This window comes from Chaetodon auriga, chromosome 5 (assembly GCF_051107435.1).
Source record: "Chaetodon auriga isolate fChaAug3 chromosome 5, fChaAug3.hap1, whole genome shotgun sequence".
Taxonomy (NCBI): Eukaryota; Metazoa; Chordata; class Actinopteri; order Chaetodontiformes; family Chaetodontidae; genus Chaetodon; species Chaetodon auriga.
In genome coordinates, this window is record NC_135078.1 from 12,889,855 (window position 1) to 12,909,518 (window position 19,664).

At 41.3% G+C, this 19,664-nt stretch overlaps 1 protein-coding gene across 2 annotated transcripts in view; it reads right to left on the bottom strand.

Annotated features, from left to right (window-relative positions):
• hscb (HscB mitochondrial iron-sulfur cluster cochaperone) overlaps positions 1-19,664 on the bottom strand; it is a 22,981-nt gene continuing 3,317 nt past the window's right edge. The window contains exons 3-6 of one of the 2 annotated variants that reach the window (XM_076730656.1): positions 18,250-18,339; positions 17,931-18,075; positions 488-625; positions 1-346 (exon numbers count right to left, since the gene is read on the bottom strand). In XM_076730656.1, coding sequence (XP_076586771.1) covers positions 339-346; positions 488-625; positions 17,931-18,075; positions 18,250-18,339 — 381 coding nt within the window. In that variant the 3' untranslated portion in view covers positions 1-338. Of the gene's footprint in view, positions 347-487; positions 626-16,069; positions 16,318-16,496; positions 16,545-17,930; positions 18,076-18,249; positions 18,340-19,664 lie in introns of those variants that run through there. The other variant, XM_076730657.1, reaches the window with a different exon arrangement.

Sequence of the window (19,664 nt, forward strand, 5' to 3'; positions counted from 1 at the left end):
ACACATTCACATGCACACATGCTCCACACATATGCGCGCACGCACACACACACACACACACACACACACACACACACACACACACACAGGGGGGATAGTCCACTGGGTCTCCAGTGCCATCTAGAGTTTGCTTGCAGAAATATGCATAAAAAATGCTAATATTAGGTTTTTGTAGTCATGGTAGCTCAAAGCAAGAAAGGAGTTTAAGAGTTTGCATGCTTTCACCAAGCCTATATGTTTTTTTCACCCAGTTGCCATTAAGTGACAATCACTGACATTATAGATATGTGCGACCGTCACTTGTTTCTGTGTCTTCCACTCAGTGCAGCTGCAGCCAGTCACGACCCTGAAAAGGCAGAAGCAGGCACAGGAAAGAAAATGACAGAATATCTGATTTGAGTTGCAGGTGATTAAAGGACGTTACTGTGAAATTTAGACTGCTGTGTTGCACCCAGTGCCCAAGTGAGTGCACAAGCTTTTTGCTCACCCTCAGCTGCAGCCCAGCAAACAGTAGATGGCACGCCGAGGGCCAGCATGCACCAGTCCCCGTATCTGGCAGCTGTGTGGTCTCCCATATGCTCTCCGTAATAATGAGTAGATATGTCATTCTTCCGGCTGGCCGCTCCTGACAAAGCGAGAAGCCATGCATGAAGTTTTATCAGCTCGTCAACACCAGCAGAATGATTATCCGTCAGCACGTTGGTGTTGTTACATGACTTGACTTTTTCTTTATTTTTTGAGGGTGAAATCAGCCTCCATCAGTTGACACTGACCCCTGGGGTTCTCCTGATTGTCTGTCTCTCACTGCTTTGTGCAAACTGTTTACAGATCCAGTCTTTTTATTGTCCATGAACTATTTAATTGCCTGTTACTGTTAAATATGAAACTTAAGTAGAAATGTGACTCACTTGTACTTAATCACTACATTTCTGAGGAAAACATATTTCAATCCATTCTTTAACAGCTACAGTTGCTTGAGAAGAACTAATTGCTTAAATACAAAACATATAATCAGTTTAGAAATATGATGTATTAAAGACTAAAGAACCCAAAAATATATAAATTATATAAGTAGCTGCTCTTCTCTTATAACATGGAAATGCTGCTTTCATGTGCATGCTTTTGTCGTAACAACCCAATGATATAATAGCACAAAACTTTTAAAGGGGCTATTCTGCATAATGATCACTTTCACTCAAAACTTGATTATATTTTGAACATAATATATGCAATTTTATTCAAGTACATTTTCAATGTGGAGCTCTCACTTGTGGAGTATCTTTACAGTACATTGTGGTACCCATCTATCACTGCTGTTTAGACTGCAACCAGCAGTCAATAGGTGCATGCACTAGTACACACAAATGCAGAATTTCCAGCAGCTTTCAGAAACACACATCATATCTGACAACCTTTTTCCCCATGGACGCTGGCACAGAAACACACAATATAAGCAGCTGTTGTTCTTTCTACCACTATAAACATTAATGACGAGTTTCCCATTGGCAGCACTTCAGATGCCATTGGCAGAACCTGTGCTCTGAACATGGCACCACTCCAGAGGCTTTCCATCCCTTGCCATTTAGTGTCTCTGCCTGCACTCCCAGGTCAGGGTCATTGTTTCCTCACAGGAGATCGACTACGCTGGGTAAGAGTAGAAAAAGGTCCTACAAGGCAATTTGAGTTCGTTAAAAAAAAAAAAAAAAATCACTGATGCTGTGCTTTGGACACCCTCCTCTATCTTTTGATCCTTTTTCTTGCACAGTAGAGTTGAAACTGAAAAAGAACAGCCAATACTGAGAGGCAAAGAGGTGGAAGGGAAACTTTTAATTGGCTACACAGAGCGCAGCTGTGTTTTGTTGTTCCCCCCCAAATTCCATTTGTCAGAAGTGCAGAGCACTGTAATAGGGAGGCAGCACCTGAAACTAATACTTACTGTAAACACTGGTGACAGGATTTACAGAGGGGCGGTCACCATCCAGAATCATCCATCCAATTTCCTGTGCATGCTAACTAACCAAGACAATGATAGAGCAGTTATTGAAATGTTTTTGTGAAAATGGCATTAGATATGTACCTAATGTTTGAAGAATGCGTCCGACACAAAATATCCACACATGCAGCGTTCCAATGCAACATTTACTTTGATATGTTTTATTCATTCTCCTTAACTCCACGGAGGGGGGGAGGGGAGGCGATGTTGGGAATCAGACCGTGTTTCCAATCAACGACAGCGTTGCCTCATTTCACTAATCATTATTCAAATGAGATTGATTTGCTTCCCCACCCCTGCACCTAGTTTGACTGTAGAACGGCTTGCAGTGGAGCTGGCTGCCTCCAAGAGGGATTTGTATCAGACTCCCCACCCCACCTCACCCAACCACCCGCTGAATTGCAATTGAATGGTCCCCAACTTCCTAACAATAAGCTCATGAATACTGAAGTAGTATTTTATTTTTCTCTGCCTGCCTCCATTCTATTCACTGTCATAAGAGAAATGAAATCTACTTGAAAAGGAGGCCTTTTGGATCATTTGCATTCAAGCTCAGCCTGGTAATGGAATGAAATATGACACACCAATTTAATTACTGCTTCAGAATTGTCTCGCCTCACAGTCTAAATATTGATTCAGGCTTTTCTCTCCTCAGATTCCCTTCCTCGATCCCTTTCGCTTCTTCTTCCTCTGATGTGTCGACCTTCCTCATGTAGTATTCCAATCTTTTTCTCTTTCTAAAACACTCTCTCTCTCTCTTTCTCTCTCTCTCTCTCTCTTGCTCTGTGACACACACTAATTTTCCCTCTCAGTCCATCCATCCCTCATCTCCCTTCCCCAGCTGCCCGCTCCGCAGTCTGTCCATTCCTTATTCTGCTAGCATCAGGTGATGCATGTCATGTTGTAGGGGCAAAGACTGGCAAAGGAGCGACGAATATGAGATTCTGCCCTGGGTGCTCTTCTGCTCCTGTGTGATGATAGTCGCGCTCTATATGCATGCCTGCACTCTCACCGTTAACGGGCCCTGAAATTACACACAATTTCCATAGCAATAGGCTTTATAGAAGGCAAATGGGTCCCTGAGGGGGCCCCGGCCACACCTTTACAGTGCAGGACAGAGCGGGGAAAAAGAAGATAGGAAGCATGTACAAAAGCACAGAGGAGGAAAAGGAGGGGTAATATCCCCCCTCGGCATCTCCGATGTAGACTTCTATAAGCTCTTGGCCCCACCGCCTGTCCTCGAGTGTGTGATGGGTCAGCGTCATGGCAGACCTCGGCTCTTAGTGGGAGGGATACCAGCCCGGAGAGGTGGCCCCGACTGTGAAGTTGTCGGTGTGGCTGCTGTGGCGGTGCCCAGCCAGCCACTGCCATGAGGCAGCAGGAGGAGGAGGGAGAAGATGCTGGTAAAGTCAAATATAAAGGGAGGCTGTAATGAATTAAACACATTGAGCTAAAGATGCCCTTTTAAGCATTTAAATGGAGCAGATCAGAGAGCTGTGCTCTTAGCTCCTTAGACCTTTTCTCCCCACAGCTTTTCAGAGTCAAAGGGAAGAAAAACACGCAGCATCCGTAAAAGCCAAGGCATTTTGTAAACAACAGATCCTTCCTCTCAAGGACTAAGTGTTCCTCATGTTTTCACACAGCTCTTAACAGGCTGAATGCCTAGCAGAGGTCTCCAAACAAGAGATGGAGAATTGAATCTTTGTCAGAGGGTTTATCCATGAAAAGTGAACTGTAAGCATCCTCCTAACAGCTCTTGTTGTCTTATTTATATTAAATGGATTACATTGTTGCAAGTCACACCAAAGACATGAACTTTCTAATGGGTTTTAGTGAAGCCTAAAGACAATTATGAAGATGGATTTGTGTTTGTGTCCGTGCACAATATCTGCCTCACACACATGAATAGGGTATATGGGCTATTAGGGCCTGTCTTGCAGAAAGCCTGCACTTTCAACCCACTCGCTCTCCTCCTCACAGGGTCATGAAAACATCCATTTCCTAATGGCTCACTCGTGTGAATCATCACAATATAGCCTAAAGAAACAGTGACATTGCTGCCCGAGCCGACGCATCGTTAACACAGTGTGGCCAGAGCAAAAAGGAAGGCAGAGACACGACCTGCCGGCAGATTAATCCACCAAACAATGAAGTTAATGTCAGTGGCCACAGCCATGGACACCAGCGCAGTACAGGCATAATCACCAACGCTGACAGGCAGGCAAAATGAACGTGACCAAACTTTTCGGTGATGTGAAATAAAACAGAAATTTAAGAGGGGAGAAAACAAAGAGAAGCATGAGGTTTTGTGTTTGTGATTAAACATCTCAGTCTGCAGGGATCTCCCCAGCGCTGATTATGCGTCAACTGCAGTCTCTGCTTTTTGTCTTCATGTCAGCTTACAAACTCTCATGTTGAAATGTTGCGTTTGATCTTTCAATTAGCTTTTGCAGATTTGCCTGTGTAATTTATGCACAAAAGGACTGCAAGGATCATTTCGGGAGAGATCGGAATTTTAGAGGGCCAATCTGATCTATCACAAAAGTCCTTGCAGTTCAATTAAAAAACACTTTTATCAGTTCATGCTGGAAGTAGCAGCATTTATTAGCAGTGTTAGAACAGCTCAACTGAAAAGCACTTGTGTCTGATCTCAGCCAGTGACATTGAGGTTTTGGGATGGACAGAAACGACTTGCAGCTCACGATAAAACCGACTGACTCATTAGAGACCGCAACTATCCCTTTAAGGGGGCAATAAGTATAGTTTTGCCCCATAGCACAAAACGACCATAATATATCTGCAGAGTGTTGATAGGGTTATGCTTTAAAAACTAATTTTCTGCCTCATACTCTGTTTTAGAGCAAAAACTTTAAATTCCCAAAAGTCCAATGGCACCTCAAGACAGCAGTGTCCTGAGGTTTATTCTTCTCAAGGCAAAACTGTCAAGGGCACAACACTATTTATATTAGTTATTAATGCAATTGTCAGTGGGATAATTATTCCATCTTCATGTGATGTTTCCGTAGGATCTCTGCTTTAATTACCTGGCTCACGAATCTCTCATGGGAAAATGAGTTTTAATTGTTTGTCTGTTCCACTGGATGGTCCCTACAGAGTCTGAGATGGGTTTAGGATGTAGAGATTTATCAATGATGCTGTAATTGCTGATGCTCATCTTCAAAGGTGGATTTCCGTAAGTCATCAAGAGCTACGGAGATGCACCTTTAAGTTCTTAAGTAGCTTTTGAGGTCTGATGAAATTCATGTTTGAGACACAGAAGGAAGCCAATCAAAGCCTGATCAACCTGCAACAGTGTCAGTAACACTAGTTGTGCACATGCATGCACAGATGGAAATGGTTTGTCACAGACGCGGCCCTGTACCTCAGATCTCATCAATCTGTGTATGAGGAAGTGTTAAAATTTAATAGCGCCAGTGGATGGTGTATCAAACCTCTTGTGACTCCGCTGTTAACAGCAACCACATGAACAGGAGTCTTGTAAATCTTCTGGCCAGCCATTAGAAAGGCCATTAGAAATGTTTGGGTCCCTGTGCATCTACTGCACTCTATTATGTTTGCTGTTACAGAATGTAAAACCTAAATATAAAAGCAACTATGTAGCTTAAGTGAACGTGTGTAATGGGTCTCTGTCCTATTTGTAGTGAGAAAATGCTAATTTATGTGATTTTTATACAAGTGAAAGTCCATTGGGATGACATTAATAAAGATATGTTTGATCCTTTAAATTTCAATAGAGTGTAGGTGGGGAGCTTGCGTCATTTTATTCACAGAAGATGTGAGAGAGCAGAGAGCAAACATTTTGAGTCCATAAACTGGAACAAATTTAATTCTCTTGCATTCTCACATTTCTACATAGGGCCCCTTAACCTTGATGAATATTTAATTTTTCTATTCAGATATATTGGCAAACTTGGTGCGCTACATCTTGCCCTTGCATGGTCACAAAATATAGAAAATAAGTCGCTCTGGAAAAGGAGACGTGAACGGTTAAGAGACAATGAAAATGATCTGTGTCTTCATATGTGTGCTTCCACCTGGACAACTTTCAGGTGGAGTGAATAACTTACTCATTTGTGGTACTTTCATACATATAGGGAAATCAATCTTGCAATACATGGAGTTTCAGGTGATTTTATTCCTCATCATAAGACCTGCTCAGTGTACTTTACAGAGCAGGGTTTCTTGCTGCTGAAATGAATAAAGACAGACCGGCCTATTGGACAGTAACTCCTCATCCTGATAGACAGTATATGTCAGTCTTAACACAAAGCATAGCCCTGAGCTCTGCCAACAAGTATTAAATAGTTGATTAAACGCCACCATGTTGACTTTGTAGCTTATTTCTCACTTGGGTAACATATCGTATGTATTATTAATTTTCAGCCTGACGAGGCATCCCAGCATCCCTCACTTCACATTGGAGGAAAAGTTTTCTCCACATTCCAAGTTACCAAAGCTTCAGTTTATTGGAATTCCAGTTAGGTGCCACTAAGTTGACAGCTGATATTCTTAAGGTCAGCCAAGGTAGTCAAATTCTGCAGGTCTAGCAACTTTTCACACCTGGACAAACCGAGCCTCAATCTCCATCCCTTAGAATAAGCATGGCCAGTGGGCAGAAAATACACTTTGGCTAGCAAGTCGGAAAGCTTGTCTGGGACATAATGAAGCAGGCAACATCCTTAAGCCGCCCCGTTACCAGTGCAGAGCATTTCTCTCTATCTGAACAGCATGTTGTCCCACACAGGCTAATGTCAACTCAGCTGTTACATCTGCCCAGGCTCTCCAAATCTCCTCCTTAATTCCTCCAGCAGGCAGCTGGAATCAGAGTGGAGGACATTCCAGGGATGGAGAAGCAGGTGGCAGCCATTCAGAGCTCTTTATATATTTCTGAAAATAATACCTTTTTTTCTTCTTCTTCTTCTTCTTTTTTTGGTTAATTCCTTTTTCATGAAGTTTTCTCTGTTCAGAGCAATAATGTAACAGGTCGCTATCAGTGATTTTAATGGCTATTGCATATCTCTTCAAGAATGTGCGAATGATATGCTTGCTAAAGCACTTGCATTTGCTCTGCCAGGGGACTAACCAGTGCTAGAAAGTACATCAGTGAGTGGAACATTTAAGAGATTTTAGGGAGGGCTGTGAAGATAAGTGCAATGGCTGTAATAGTACACTAATCCAATTACAGCGATCCCATTACATTAAATTACAAAATTTCGCTTTAATAAGGTATTACCATGGGAGGGGTCACGGTGCGGCTAGGTTTCCATGGCTACAGTCAGAAACCCACAGTTAAATGAAATATAGAGTGGAATATAACACCCACACACACTACACAGCTTCAAGACATCAAAATATTTCCCCTATCAACTGGCAAGTATTTGTCAGGCAGAGAAAACAGACAGAGCCAGGCTAGTCAAACCCACAGTATGAGTTCATATAATCGATGAATAGGCAGACGATGATTTATCTAAGAAGGCAGTAAATAAACAGGTAAGATAACAGAAATGAGCACACTTTACTGAGATGCTCCGGCGGAAGCAGGACTGCAGGAGGAGGAAGAGTGATGGGGAAAGATCTATACTGAGGAGGGAAACTCTGATTAGCCAGATGAGACCATCTGCTGGGGAAGAAATATATATTTCCCATGACCTGAACTGTCAGAAATGCTGCTAAGATTTCACGTAGGACCCAGTGGAAACACACTGACAAACAAGTCAGATAGAGCTACAGTATTTGTTAAAGATCAGCTGTATTTTCCTTCATTTTTTGAAACATGACTTCCACTCAAAAGCGTGTGGGTGTCTGGTTTCGAAACAACCCCACCACATTGCTCTGAGACCAATTATATAAGACAGTTTGAGGTTAATACATTACTAATTTTGACAAGTGGCCTAAAGAGGTTTTTTATTATTTATACGTGTTTTTTTTATTATTTTTAATTATTATTTATTTATTTTGGAAGGGAATTATGAATCAGGTAGACTTGTGGCCAAAAACACATTTTTAAATTCACAACACCAATTAAATGTAGTAATGATGGCAATTTGTCATCCTGACATATGGTTGAATTAAAATAATAACACCAGTGATTCTCAAATTAAGATTCCAATGTTTCCCACTAATAGATTCAATTGTGTGGAAGATAACAGTCATTAATTTCCATTTAGCTTTGTGAAAAGGTGCTTTGTGGAAAACTGTGCAAAAGACAATACCCAGGAAAGCAGGACTGCATTCTGGGCTGTCAAATGAAAAAGAATAAGATATCCTAAGCGTGTTGTTTACCTCACAGGCAAACCCCTCGAGAGGCCTTGAAGTAAACATCAAGTTTGTCCAAAAAACAAATCAACCGGAGGTGGCAATATGTGGGTCGACAGCTGCTGAATGAGCTTTTTCTGCTGCGGGTTTGACAAAATATTATGTTGTCTTCTCTTCCTGGCTGAATTTTTTTGGATGCATGAACTTTGTTAGCTTGAGATGTGTCAACAGTTTTGCTTAAGCAGCATGACTGAAGCTAATCTGACGACGCAGTGAGCTAGCGCGGGCAAACAATCCTCAGTGCTGCTCCGTAACTAGCCTGAAATCAGCTGTAACACAGTGGAGACAGCAAACAACCATGCTGATGCTGACAACGCACCTTAGAAGGGCCTGCACTCAAACACTGATTCATGTATATTATCACATTTAGCAGTTTGCCATAATCTCTATTGTCTTTTTTTTACACAAGCCTAATCACTGTAAAGAGTGAGGGCCACAGAATTACAGCATACAAGCATCATCAATCTGTCACTGTCTCTGAACTCCTGCTCTCCTGGCACAGATTCAGGCAGTGAATTAATCAAAGGAACCGTTATTGCCAAATTACTGACATGGGTTCAAAGATAAATGTCTCCTGGCTGACGCCAACTGACAGCCCTGAGAGTGATTAATTTCACTCCACTTGGTGATTGGCAAGAGACTCCAACTGAGGCTGGTGCATCATCATCATGTCACGCATCATCACATGTTGCTTATTTTTTTTCCTTTTAGAATCTGGATTACAGCACCAATCCTATTACTTTGTGAGCCGGTGCAGCGGTGAGGTGGGCCACATATTCTTGGGTGTTTTTTAGCTGAAGAGGCACTGAGTGAAACCCAAGGGTCAACGGCACTGCACTTTCTCAAAGGCCTCAATTTGAGCTGGTGACAGGATTGAGTCATGTGGCACTGTCCTGTCAGATGCAATAAGGAAAGCAAGGCAGAGAAAAGCCCAGTGTTTTCTTGTTTGCGACTGCAGCCTCATATAACACAGACATCCAATACCTGCTGCAGGCAATAATGAAGCTGTTTTCATATCATGGAGAGATGGGCCAACATCTTTTCCTCAGAAACAGATTCACCTGGATATTAAGTATGTGGTTGAATACATATGTGACCTCCATGCAAAAAGAAATCCGAGTTGTAATGCACATTCAGTACCATAGCTTAAGAAATCCAGTCATAATTGTGATGCACTGCTGAGAAATATTCAACTGCGGCAAATTTTGTAAGTGGAGCAAAAACATTATCACCTTTTGATCTTTGCCTGTTAGCCTAAACACCACTATCAGTCTTGATATCAGTCCCGTAGAGAGAAGCAAGATCAATCAAATCCATTTTCTGGCTTTTGTGTTTATCACGCTTTAAAGTTGCAGCAGGGGCTCACGTTGTCATAGAAACAGCTGCAGTGGAAAAAGGTTAGATTGTTGTTGAACTTGGTAGGATGCATGGAGTAATGAGAGTCATCATTATATGAGATATCAACAGCACAAGCAGAGAGGGGACTGTTGCTTCTTTTGTTTTGCTTGAAAAGCAAGGCCTTATGAATTAATGTGCGCTGGTGACTGCAAATTCTCTGCATGAAAATGCAGGAGAATATGGTGGGGCTCACGGACAATATTGAGTCAAGGCAATATACTGCCACAGGTGCAGGGATTTGGCTGAATTCCTGCATAGTAATAAAACTCAATGATAGAATTTTGTTTTCAGAGCTCACAATTGGTTTGTGCCGGCACCACAATGCAATCACCTTGTCCTGCCTTCCTTCAGAAATGAATCCTGTCTGGCCCACCTGCAGTAAAGCTGAGGCACGGTGTGATGTCTCTTTACGTGAGGATTCCACATTAGCATTCACACCAACTGGTGAGCTTGCCGAGCTTTCCCAATACTGCTCGCAATCTCTAAGACATGAGGCTGTTTGGAACATGTGTTTGCATTTTATTTCACTTTTACAAAGACATAAGAGTGAGAGAGCTGCGATGCGAAGAGCCATTTTAATACATGGAAACCACATTCTCACCATATCAGATTTATGGGGTGATGATATCTCAGTGGTGTATTTGCTGGCCAAAAAAAATCAATAAATGCTGGTTTCATGTAGCAAAGAGGCTCAATTAAGGCAGTTTGGTAATCCATTTCAATCAATTTGGTGAAGGAAAACTAATAAAGATCAGAATGAAAATACACAATAATGAGTCAAAATAGCAATGGCAGTAAGTGGGAGAAAAGCAAACAAGCTAACAAACAAACAAGCAAATAAAAACAGTGATGCCAGCAAATGTAACCAAAATTAAAAGCCAAATGAAAAAGACGGATCTTTAATTTCTTTGTAAAAATTAAAGGGTGTTCGAGCCGTAAAAACAGAAAGCAGCCTCACCAGATTTCTTGTGGGACACTTAAGGAACTTCTCAAAGAAAGCGTTTTTGTTGGAACATAAAATGAGATATATGAGGGTGCTAGATTATGTGAGGCTTTGTGGATAAGTAAAAGGACTTTACAATCAATTCTAAAATATACAACTAGCCAGCGCAGTCATGCGAGCAGAGGCGTAATTTGATTTCTCTTTTTTAAATTATCTGTCATTTTCTTAAAGACTTTTCAGGGAGACTGCTAAAGAGAGTTGCAATAATCTAAGTGTCTTGTAATAAAAGCATGTATCAACAGTTCTGAGTTAATTTTAGCAATTCTTCTCAGATTAAAAAAAAAAAGTGAATAAAATGAAGATCAGAATCTATTATCACTCCCAGATTTGAAACGTGTTTTAATTTGCTTGGACAGGCAAAAAAACACGGACTCTGGTCTCTGGCCTTTCAGGTTTTGAACCTACGACTGTTTTCTGTACATTAAACTTTTAAAGAAATGGGGTTGTCCAGCGATACAGGTATATAGTTGTGTATCATCTGTGTAACAGGACATTTTATAGTATAAAATATAAAAATGAGAAGACTTAATTATGTTTCCCAGAGGGAGCATGTATAAGGAAAAAAGAAGAGGACCTAGAATGCTTCCTTGAGGAGCACCATATTCAGTGATAAATGTCTGACACACAAATGTGCCAGAGACCCACCATTTCTCAAGTAAACTGATTAAAATACCACAATCAGTTACATCCAATGTAGCACCCAAATCTAAGAAAAAGAGGCACAGCATGGCTATACAGTAAGTACTCTGTTTCTTCTACTTGTTGTTGATAACTATACTCACACAGACAAGAAGATGCACTAAGAAGTTTGTCCTGTGAGAGCCATGATGTCAGAGTGGAATCAGAGTGGAATCCAGCCCTTCAGTGCTGTGCATGGTATTCAGATGAGATGAGAAACAAACAGTCCAGATCTGAACCGTGGACAATGTGATTGCTGTGAGATAGACAGCGGGGAGTATCTGCAGCATGGCAGAGGAGATAAGGTGAGGAGAGCAATCTCACCAAAGGCGAGTGCTTTGCACTCAACTAAGCTGAAAGTGAATGGCTGATCTCTGTTTCCACACGAATACACCTTGTTTAAAACCCCCGGTTCCTCGCCTTCAAAGGCTTTCCAAACTCAAGAACCACAAAGGAGCCGTTTGAAGCAATATCTCCTGGTGTTTCAATGGGACAGCTGAGCGCCAAAAAATTCCTCTAAACTTGCAGATCCACCTGCAGTCTGCTGCTTCACAGATGTTTAATTAAAAATGGACCCCTCGTTTTCTTTTGGGATTATACTCCTCAGAACTGTTGTAAACACTTCAGATATTTGATATTTGTTTTTGTTGGACGATTTGACTTTGTAGATGCAGGCAATATATCAATTTGCCTTCACTGGGTCTCTTGTTTTTGTATAGCCAGACATGCATGTGAAAGAATTGCAGCTGTAAACTATGGAATATTGAGACCTTGCTTAGTCTGAAATAAGTTTCCTGTATAGGCACTGGAATAGAGAGTTGGGTTTGTATGAGGGCCTTTCTATCCTTAAGAATTCAGTAGAGAATATAGAGTTACAACAGTGACCCCATTATTAGGAATGAATGCCACAGTATAACGTGTCAACATCCACAGACAATATAGGCTTTTGCACAGCCATAACGTGCATAACGCGTGGAAACCTACTATGCACCAATGGCATGCTTCAACAATATGACTGATTTGAATTATTGAAAGAGATAACTAAAAAAACTGCCATCTAGAGTATACAGTAACATGATGTGGGCTGCGGGGCACGGTTGCTGCACAAAAACAAATGCATTTGATGGAGTGTATCAGATCAAATCCAATATCATTTGGAGGAATACACATGACATGAGGTTCAGGGAAAGGCACTTGATAAGGGGATTACTTGACAACTGCTTTTTGGAGGGCCAATTACCCATTCTCAGAAGTCAAAGGGATTTGAAGATGCGGCAGCTCTTGGATTCTGGTCTGCACAAACACTTACAGCCACGTGTGCACAAACACACAAACGTGCAGCATCTAAATGCACAGGCCTTTTGCCTCGTTTTGCTGAGAATAGATTCCCCCAAGAAATCTCTCAGCAGGGCCTATATCAAAAGCTTAGAGGAGCCGTTTGCCTGCTGCAGTGAGGCGTACACCTCTGGGAATTATCCCCACAAACATGTAGCTGAGAAGAAAGGCACTTATTGTCAAAGTGTGTTTTGATTTGACTCATAATTAAATTCAATTATGAAAAAAAACAAGGCAATCTGGAGTGCTTGAGATATCACATCCATAATTTTAATGAACTGATTAAAAGTGACGGTAAGATGTTAACAGTAAGCAGAAAATGGAGACGATCTTTGAGAAAATGGATGAAGACCTACCAGCATGTTTTTAAAAAACAAAAATGCTTCCAGCTTCTTTTCTCCCCAATATGTTTACTGTATAATATCACATTAGCTAACATATGGGATCCCAGGTGCTGTAGTTGTTGTCACCAGCAGTGTAAATTACAGCTGCATTCTTGATCTTTTTCTCTGTAATATCTACATGGTGACACCAAGTAGTGCGAGTGGGCTCGTCCTGAAAACCGAATCAAAACATGCACAACTGAGAAAAGAAATGACAAGAGAGAGCACATTTGTAGAGTAACAGGTTTCAAAGTGGGCTATAGTTCAGGAGCTTTATGGGGAGGCATAGACAGGGGCTGGTAAAGAGATGAGGCAAACAACATAAAAACATGGATTAAGGGGCGGGAAGAAAGCCTAATAGTGGAAGATTATAATGGCATTACTACCTGGTGAGACACGAGTACACACAGCAGGCTTGAGGTGTCTGTGGGATGATGGGACAGACACTCAACGCCTGAGTCACACAGCTGATGAACAGAGGGGTGAGGATCATAACGGCTGCTGCTCAGCTCCAGTGAGTCATCCTCCACTGGTTTAGACCTCTGTCAATCACACCTGTCATTGGCTACTGTTTGTGTCCACGGCTGAACTTTGTATCATATTTGTACTCTGTCATTATGAGACAAATAGTCTATAATTTTCCCGTGAGGTTTTTGTCAATAGTACTGCAATTGCGTCACAGTGGCTCACCAATATTCCAGTCTTAATGTGATTAAGGGAACGTTATGATTACGTGGGTCACAAGAAGACGTTAATCTTATTATGATATTTACGTTAAGGAGATGATTGGAGATGATTAATACAACAATTATGACATGCACCGTTAGTCACATGGTTGGAGGTTTATTTAGACAGCGTAATCCAGGTAAAAGTGTCTCAATTTGGGTTGCAAGACAACAACATCTATGATCCAAAGGGAGGATTCTTGACAGCATGAAAACGGAAGGCCCATCTATCACATCATTTCAAATCAATGACAGGAAATATTTAGGTATTAATGCATGAAGACAGTCTTGATATGACTTCCACAGTGTTAAAGGAACAGCTGAAAGTTTGGGGAAATACAGCACATTCACTTTCTTGCTGAGAGTTAGACAAGAAGATCGATACCACATACGTCTGCTAAATGAGATGCTGCAGCCAGTAGCTGGTTAGCTTAGCTTAACTTAGCTTAGCATAAAGACTGGAAAAACGGGACACAGCTACCTTCAGTTCAAAGGTAACAAAAGTCATAAAAAAGAAATAGTCCAATACATAAACCTGGTAAAACAAATCAGATACATGTAGTTTTTTGTACAGATTAAATAAATGAGATATAAAATAGACGCATTGGGGAGCTGATCATGCACCTGTTTCCAGTCTTTAGGCTTAGCTAAGCTAACCAGCTGCAGGCTGTAGCTTCATATTTAGCAGATACATATGACTGGTATCGATCTTCTCATCGAACTCTCAACAAGAAATGGAATGAGCTTATTTCCCACAATGTCAAACTACTGCAGTAAAACACAACTAAGGGGAATTCCATTTACTAGGTCATGTCGACTTGTTCAGAATATTTGAATTAACCCAGTGAACCATGACCAGTAAATCTAGGTAAACACCCTAACAGTAGCAGTAAATTGTGTACTGTGCCTGATGTTGACCTATCTCATTCCAGAGGCTGCGCGGTGGTCCCATGTACCTAGTTCATTTTGCCAAGCTTTCCCATCCAAGTCAATTTCACAGCCCGGCTGTGGTGAGTTGTTTTCCCTTTCGTCTCTTTCAAACTCAATTTCAAAGAGTTCTGGGAGACAGCAGTGGCCTCAGTGTTGGTCGATCACATTTTCTCATTAATTTAAAGGCGCCGTAGATGCCTTCCGATTACGACATGAATAATAAATAGGCCCGTTATTCTCCTTGTGGTGGAAGAAGCCCTGTTTAATTCACTGTCTATCCATGTGTATTAAGGAAAACGCTTCCCTGTGGTAAAAAAAACGAAACAGCTTCAGACACATGACATTGTTGTTCCAGACTTAATAAACAACCAGTCAGGATGTGTTACTGTGGCATTTTCCAGTGGGCTGTGAGACCCACTCAAACAGTGTCAGCGTAAAACTATGAATACACGCAAAATGCTCTGGGTTGTGATGCCAGTGTGTCTCAAACAAACATTTTTCATATGATATGTGATATGACGGCTCACTTTCTGCTATCAGATTAAGTGACACCTCCCATATTTCAGTGTGATTACACCTGTATCACTTTCTCGGATCAAAAGCCTTGATGTGACTGGAGCTCCAATTTGCAAAGCAATTACAGATTACGACAAATTTTCTCTATGGTGTTGAAAATGAAATAAGGGAAATGGATGAATTCACACTCTGATGCACCTATCAGTGTGCTGCAGGCATAGGTGTACGGGGTCAATGTACATCAATTTATGAGCCAGAAATTACACAGATCACAGGTCTTTGGCTCATCAAGTAATCATCATTCAGTGGGGCCTTCCTGATTATCATAGCATTAATGCTACATACTATGAAGCCATTATAAATAATTCAATAGGCTGTCTACCTCAATAAAGGACTTCCTTCTGCTCTCAAATCCAGTTAGTATAACATGTACTGCTCTTGTGCATGATTGTCAAGGTGTTATGTCTCCACCTAAAGGTAACCCGAGGAACTGAATGAGAGTACTGCGACTGTCTTCTGAGTCCCACATGACAAATGCTGAACTGATAGGCAGGATAATCATATGAACACTCCGAGCGGCATTTTAATCAGAGTCTATTATAGATCTCTGTCACATTTAATGATGCATTAGGTACAAGTGGATATGATTACAATTGTGAAATTAGTGGAATTCAAGGGGGATACTGTATGCATCCAATTAAACCCCCATTATCTATACAGCTTTTAATCAGAAAATAACATTAAGTACAAATCACCATTAACTCAGCTGTGTATTGTGCATTAAAAGTAAGGTTTTATTATTCATCTTAAACAATACATTTACATAAACCCAAGACAAATGTGCAATAATTTGTGCGCTTATGTACAGAACTTTTTAAAAGTTGCTAAAAATATCAAATAAAGTGACATTAAATAGGAAGAGAAATCACATGAACTCACTAAGTTTTTCCTTCACTTTCTCCTCAATGTTTGCATAGTATTTCATTTGGGCAAGCAACGCTTTGGCAGCTTGGAGCTCTCCTGATGAAAAAAAAAAAAAAAAGAAAGAAATGAAAAAAGAAAGAGAGTGCAAAAGGAAGTTCAATCATTGACTCACTCTCAACGACTTAAAGGAAATGTTTCAGCATAGATCACAAAACAAACAAAGGAGTGAGTGGGAGGAACAGAAAAGGTTTCAATGCAGCGTCTGAATATAATACCTTTAAGCAGGGCAGCATCTATGGCCTTTGTCAAGTCTGCCAGTTTCCCTGCAAGGGAGGAGGAGACAAGTTCCAGTTCAACACACCACACTCGAAAACTCAGACGTACCTTGTTAACACGGTTTGATGCGCGCACCATCAAGCCCCATGAAATATTTTGGTTCACAAAATGGGACACAAATGGAACAGATGACAGACACAGAGACAAATCTGTCATGAACGCATCATTCATCGGTCTCAAGTTCTCTACCTTGCTGTTGTTTGCATATCGACGGTTGGTATTATGTCCATTCTGTACGTAGTTTTAATCCTAAAGATTTTCAGGAAACCACATCGCATTTCTGATTATATTAATGGTCATCATTCATCATTAGTGGCGGAGCATGCGATTCCCACCCTGGGTACAGTGTTGTGTTGTGGCTGTTATTGATCATGTAGCAGCATCCACACCAGCTACATTTTGCCGAGCATTTCTGAAGCTCAAGCACAGCCTGAAATAAAATTAAGGATCAGTAAGTGACACCACCGTCATACCCAGACGTGTATGTGTGGCCAACAGAATATGGCCTCAATATGATGGTGATATCACGTATCAAATCCTCGGTCTCGTTCCTAAAACATCTCTGCTGCAGGGGAATACAGACGCGCGAGCTTGAGCTGAATTGATGGAAGTATAGCGGAGGGTGAGGACGGAGATGAATTGATCCTGCGGGAGACAGGATTTTTATTCCTTTTCTACAGTTTGAGTTATTAAATTTTGAGTTAATAAAATTAGTGTTAGGCATATGTGCCTAACACTAAATTGAGCGCTGCATGTGCGCACACACACACACAAAGACACAGATGAACACACACTCAAAACTCGAAACCTGCTTTTGTTGTTATATGGAGCACATGTTTTTGTTTGTTTGTCCACTCTGATCTGCTGAAAATACGTGCCTTGCCTATTTTTGACGGCAGCTGCGTTGAGCGGCACAGAGGAGATCGAGCAAGGCAGGAAGTCGGACACAGGAACAGCAAAGAGAATCTGGTCACTTAAAATAAAGCACCCTGTGCAGACTCCTGATTGTAAATCACGAACAAACACAATTAAAACATGTAACTACGTAGCTTTCTTATATATGGTAAAGGCACAAATATCACGGAAAAATGACCAAATCGACAAAATCTGGTTGGTAGAACGCTTCTGAAACACCAAATCAACCTTTACAGCTTTAACCCTTCAAACAAAGAATGGGATTTTCTTTCTTCCATGGCTTCATTTTAATAATTCTTTCAGGCCTGCGGAGATTAAAGTACTGAATTAGCCACACATCTGACATCAACACCAATTAACCAGGTACATGCACTTGGCCTCTCGTGCTAATTTAAGAGCACCAATCAGCTCTAATCACTCAACCACACTTTCACTCAATAAATTGAACATTTGTTAACCTTTTGTGTCTTGGCCGATCTTATTGGCTGCTTCTGGAGTCTGTGCTTCATCAAGGGCTTCATTGATCTCCATCAGCTCCATTAGAAACTCGGAATCAGCCGCGGAGTCCGTGCCCTCTTCTATCCGCATCCCCTCCAGCTCCAGCTGAAGCATAGAATGGAAGATCATTAAAGTCAGCTGCTCCTTTAAATGCATGTCACTACTTTTGACTGTCAGCTGGTGAAGATGTTTGTCCAGTAAAGGCGATCACACAGGCTGAGCTTGCAGTTATGAAAGTAAACTATTCATTAGAAGTTAAGTCAGGGATTTCAAACTCACCATATAAAGACCACGACTCAAAGGCTTAAGCAGAGTCTTGTATGCTTTGTTCACCAGAGCCGACTGGATTTCTGAATACTTCTGTTCTTTCTGCAAAAGAGGGTTCTGTTAAGTTTGCTTCCAGTGATGGAAAGCTCAGTCCATATGCATTTGTTAAAAGAGCCAAAGAAAATCTGTGTTATTGTGATTCTTAACTAACATACTGTGCATTTGGAGCAGCAAATATTCAGAGATACACATCAAACTGTCACAAAAGGGAATAACACCTGAGCTATTTTACACTGTGCCATCCCAATCTATACCACTGTCAGTTTTCTAAACACCAAATCCTTGGTGATGCTGACAATTAGGTGTGTGACATCCAGCTACTCTTTTGTAGTCGAGCAGTTTGGAACCCTTCAAGAGATGCAGGTGTAAGTTTGACACAACAGATGTGCGGAAACAAGCTGGGGAGGAAAATATGTTGGAATTGGTTGGCAGATCCGAGTATATTTTGCAGCTATCAGGTCTGTCAGCTCTTGTGAAAATCAATAGTCTCAAGCTCTGGCCCATGGGCCCATCGTGTGGAGCTGTCTCTGTAATAACAACCAGTGCAGTAGGTGGCTGCCTTGTATCCTTGTATAAGTAATGAGTTTTCTATATATGATAAGAACCCTGAGGCTGGAAGATGTCTAATTAAGAAAAAATGGCCAGAGGTGCTGATAAATAAAACACAGTCGGTACAATATTGGACAGGTTGTGTGTGAAGAAACCATTAAGGCTACCCCTCCTCTCTCACAGTCTGCTGAATATGAGTTTAGCTTTCATATCATATCATGACAACATTCTGCATTGTGCTTTTCCACCTGAGTGTACAGAATAAATTACGTGCGGAGCAACACACCTCCGCGCCTCCTCGTACTCATAATGCTTATTCTTCCAAACTGCCATGCAATTTTTTTTAATGATCCACGAGGGGGAAACTGGATAATGTGAAAATTTTGTCAACTGTTCGCCGCTTTGTAAAATAACCCATAAACACTTTCCACTCTAAACTGCTCAGACGCACTGGGGTGAGTCTTATTTCTTGCTGTGACGTTTTTAAAGCTGCGCTCGTGGAGGTTTTTATGTAAAATACAGGCCTACCTGTTTCATCAGCCGAACTGTACTTTGGACCAATGTGATTTACCAACGACATCAAACCGATTTTTCCACACACAAGTTTGGTGGTAGAAAAGTGCACTTGTCTGCCTATGAGAAGCGACAAATCAAAAACTAGGAGAAACAGGCGACCACATTTATTCCCTGAACGGTGGTGAGTGAGAGCTCCAGCCAAAGACAAAGGGACAAACCAAAATGATCTGTCTTTCCCGTCTTTTCCCTTTAGTTTCCGCAGTATGGGTGAAGCTCCCAACACGCTGCATCCTGCATTTTCC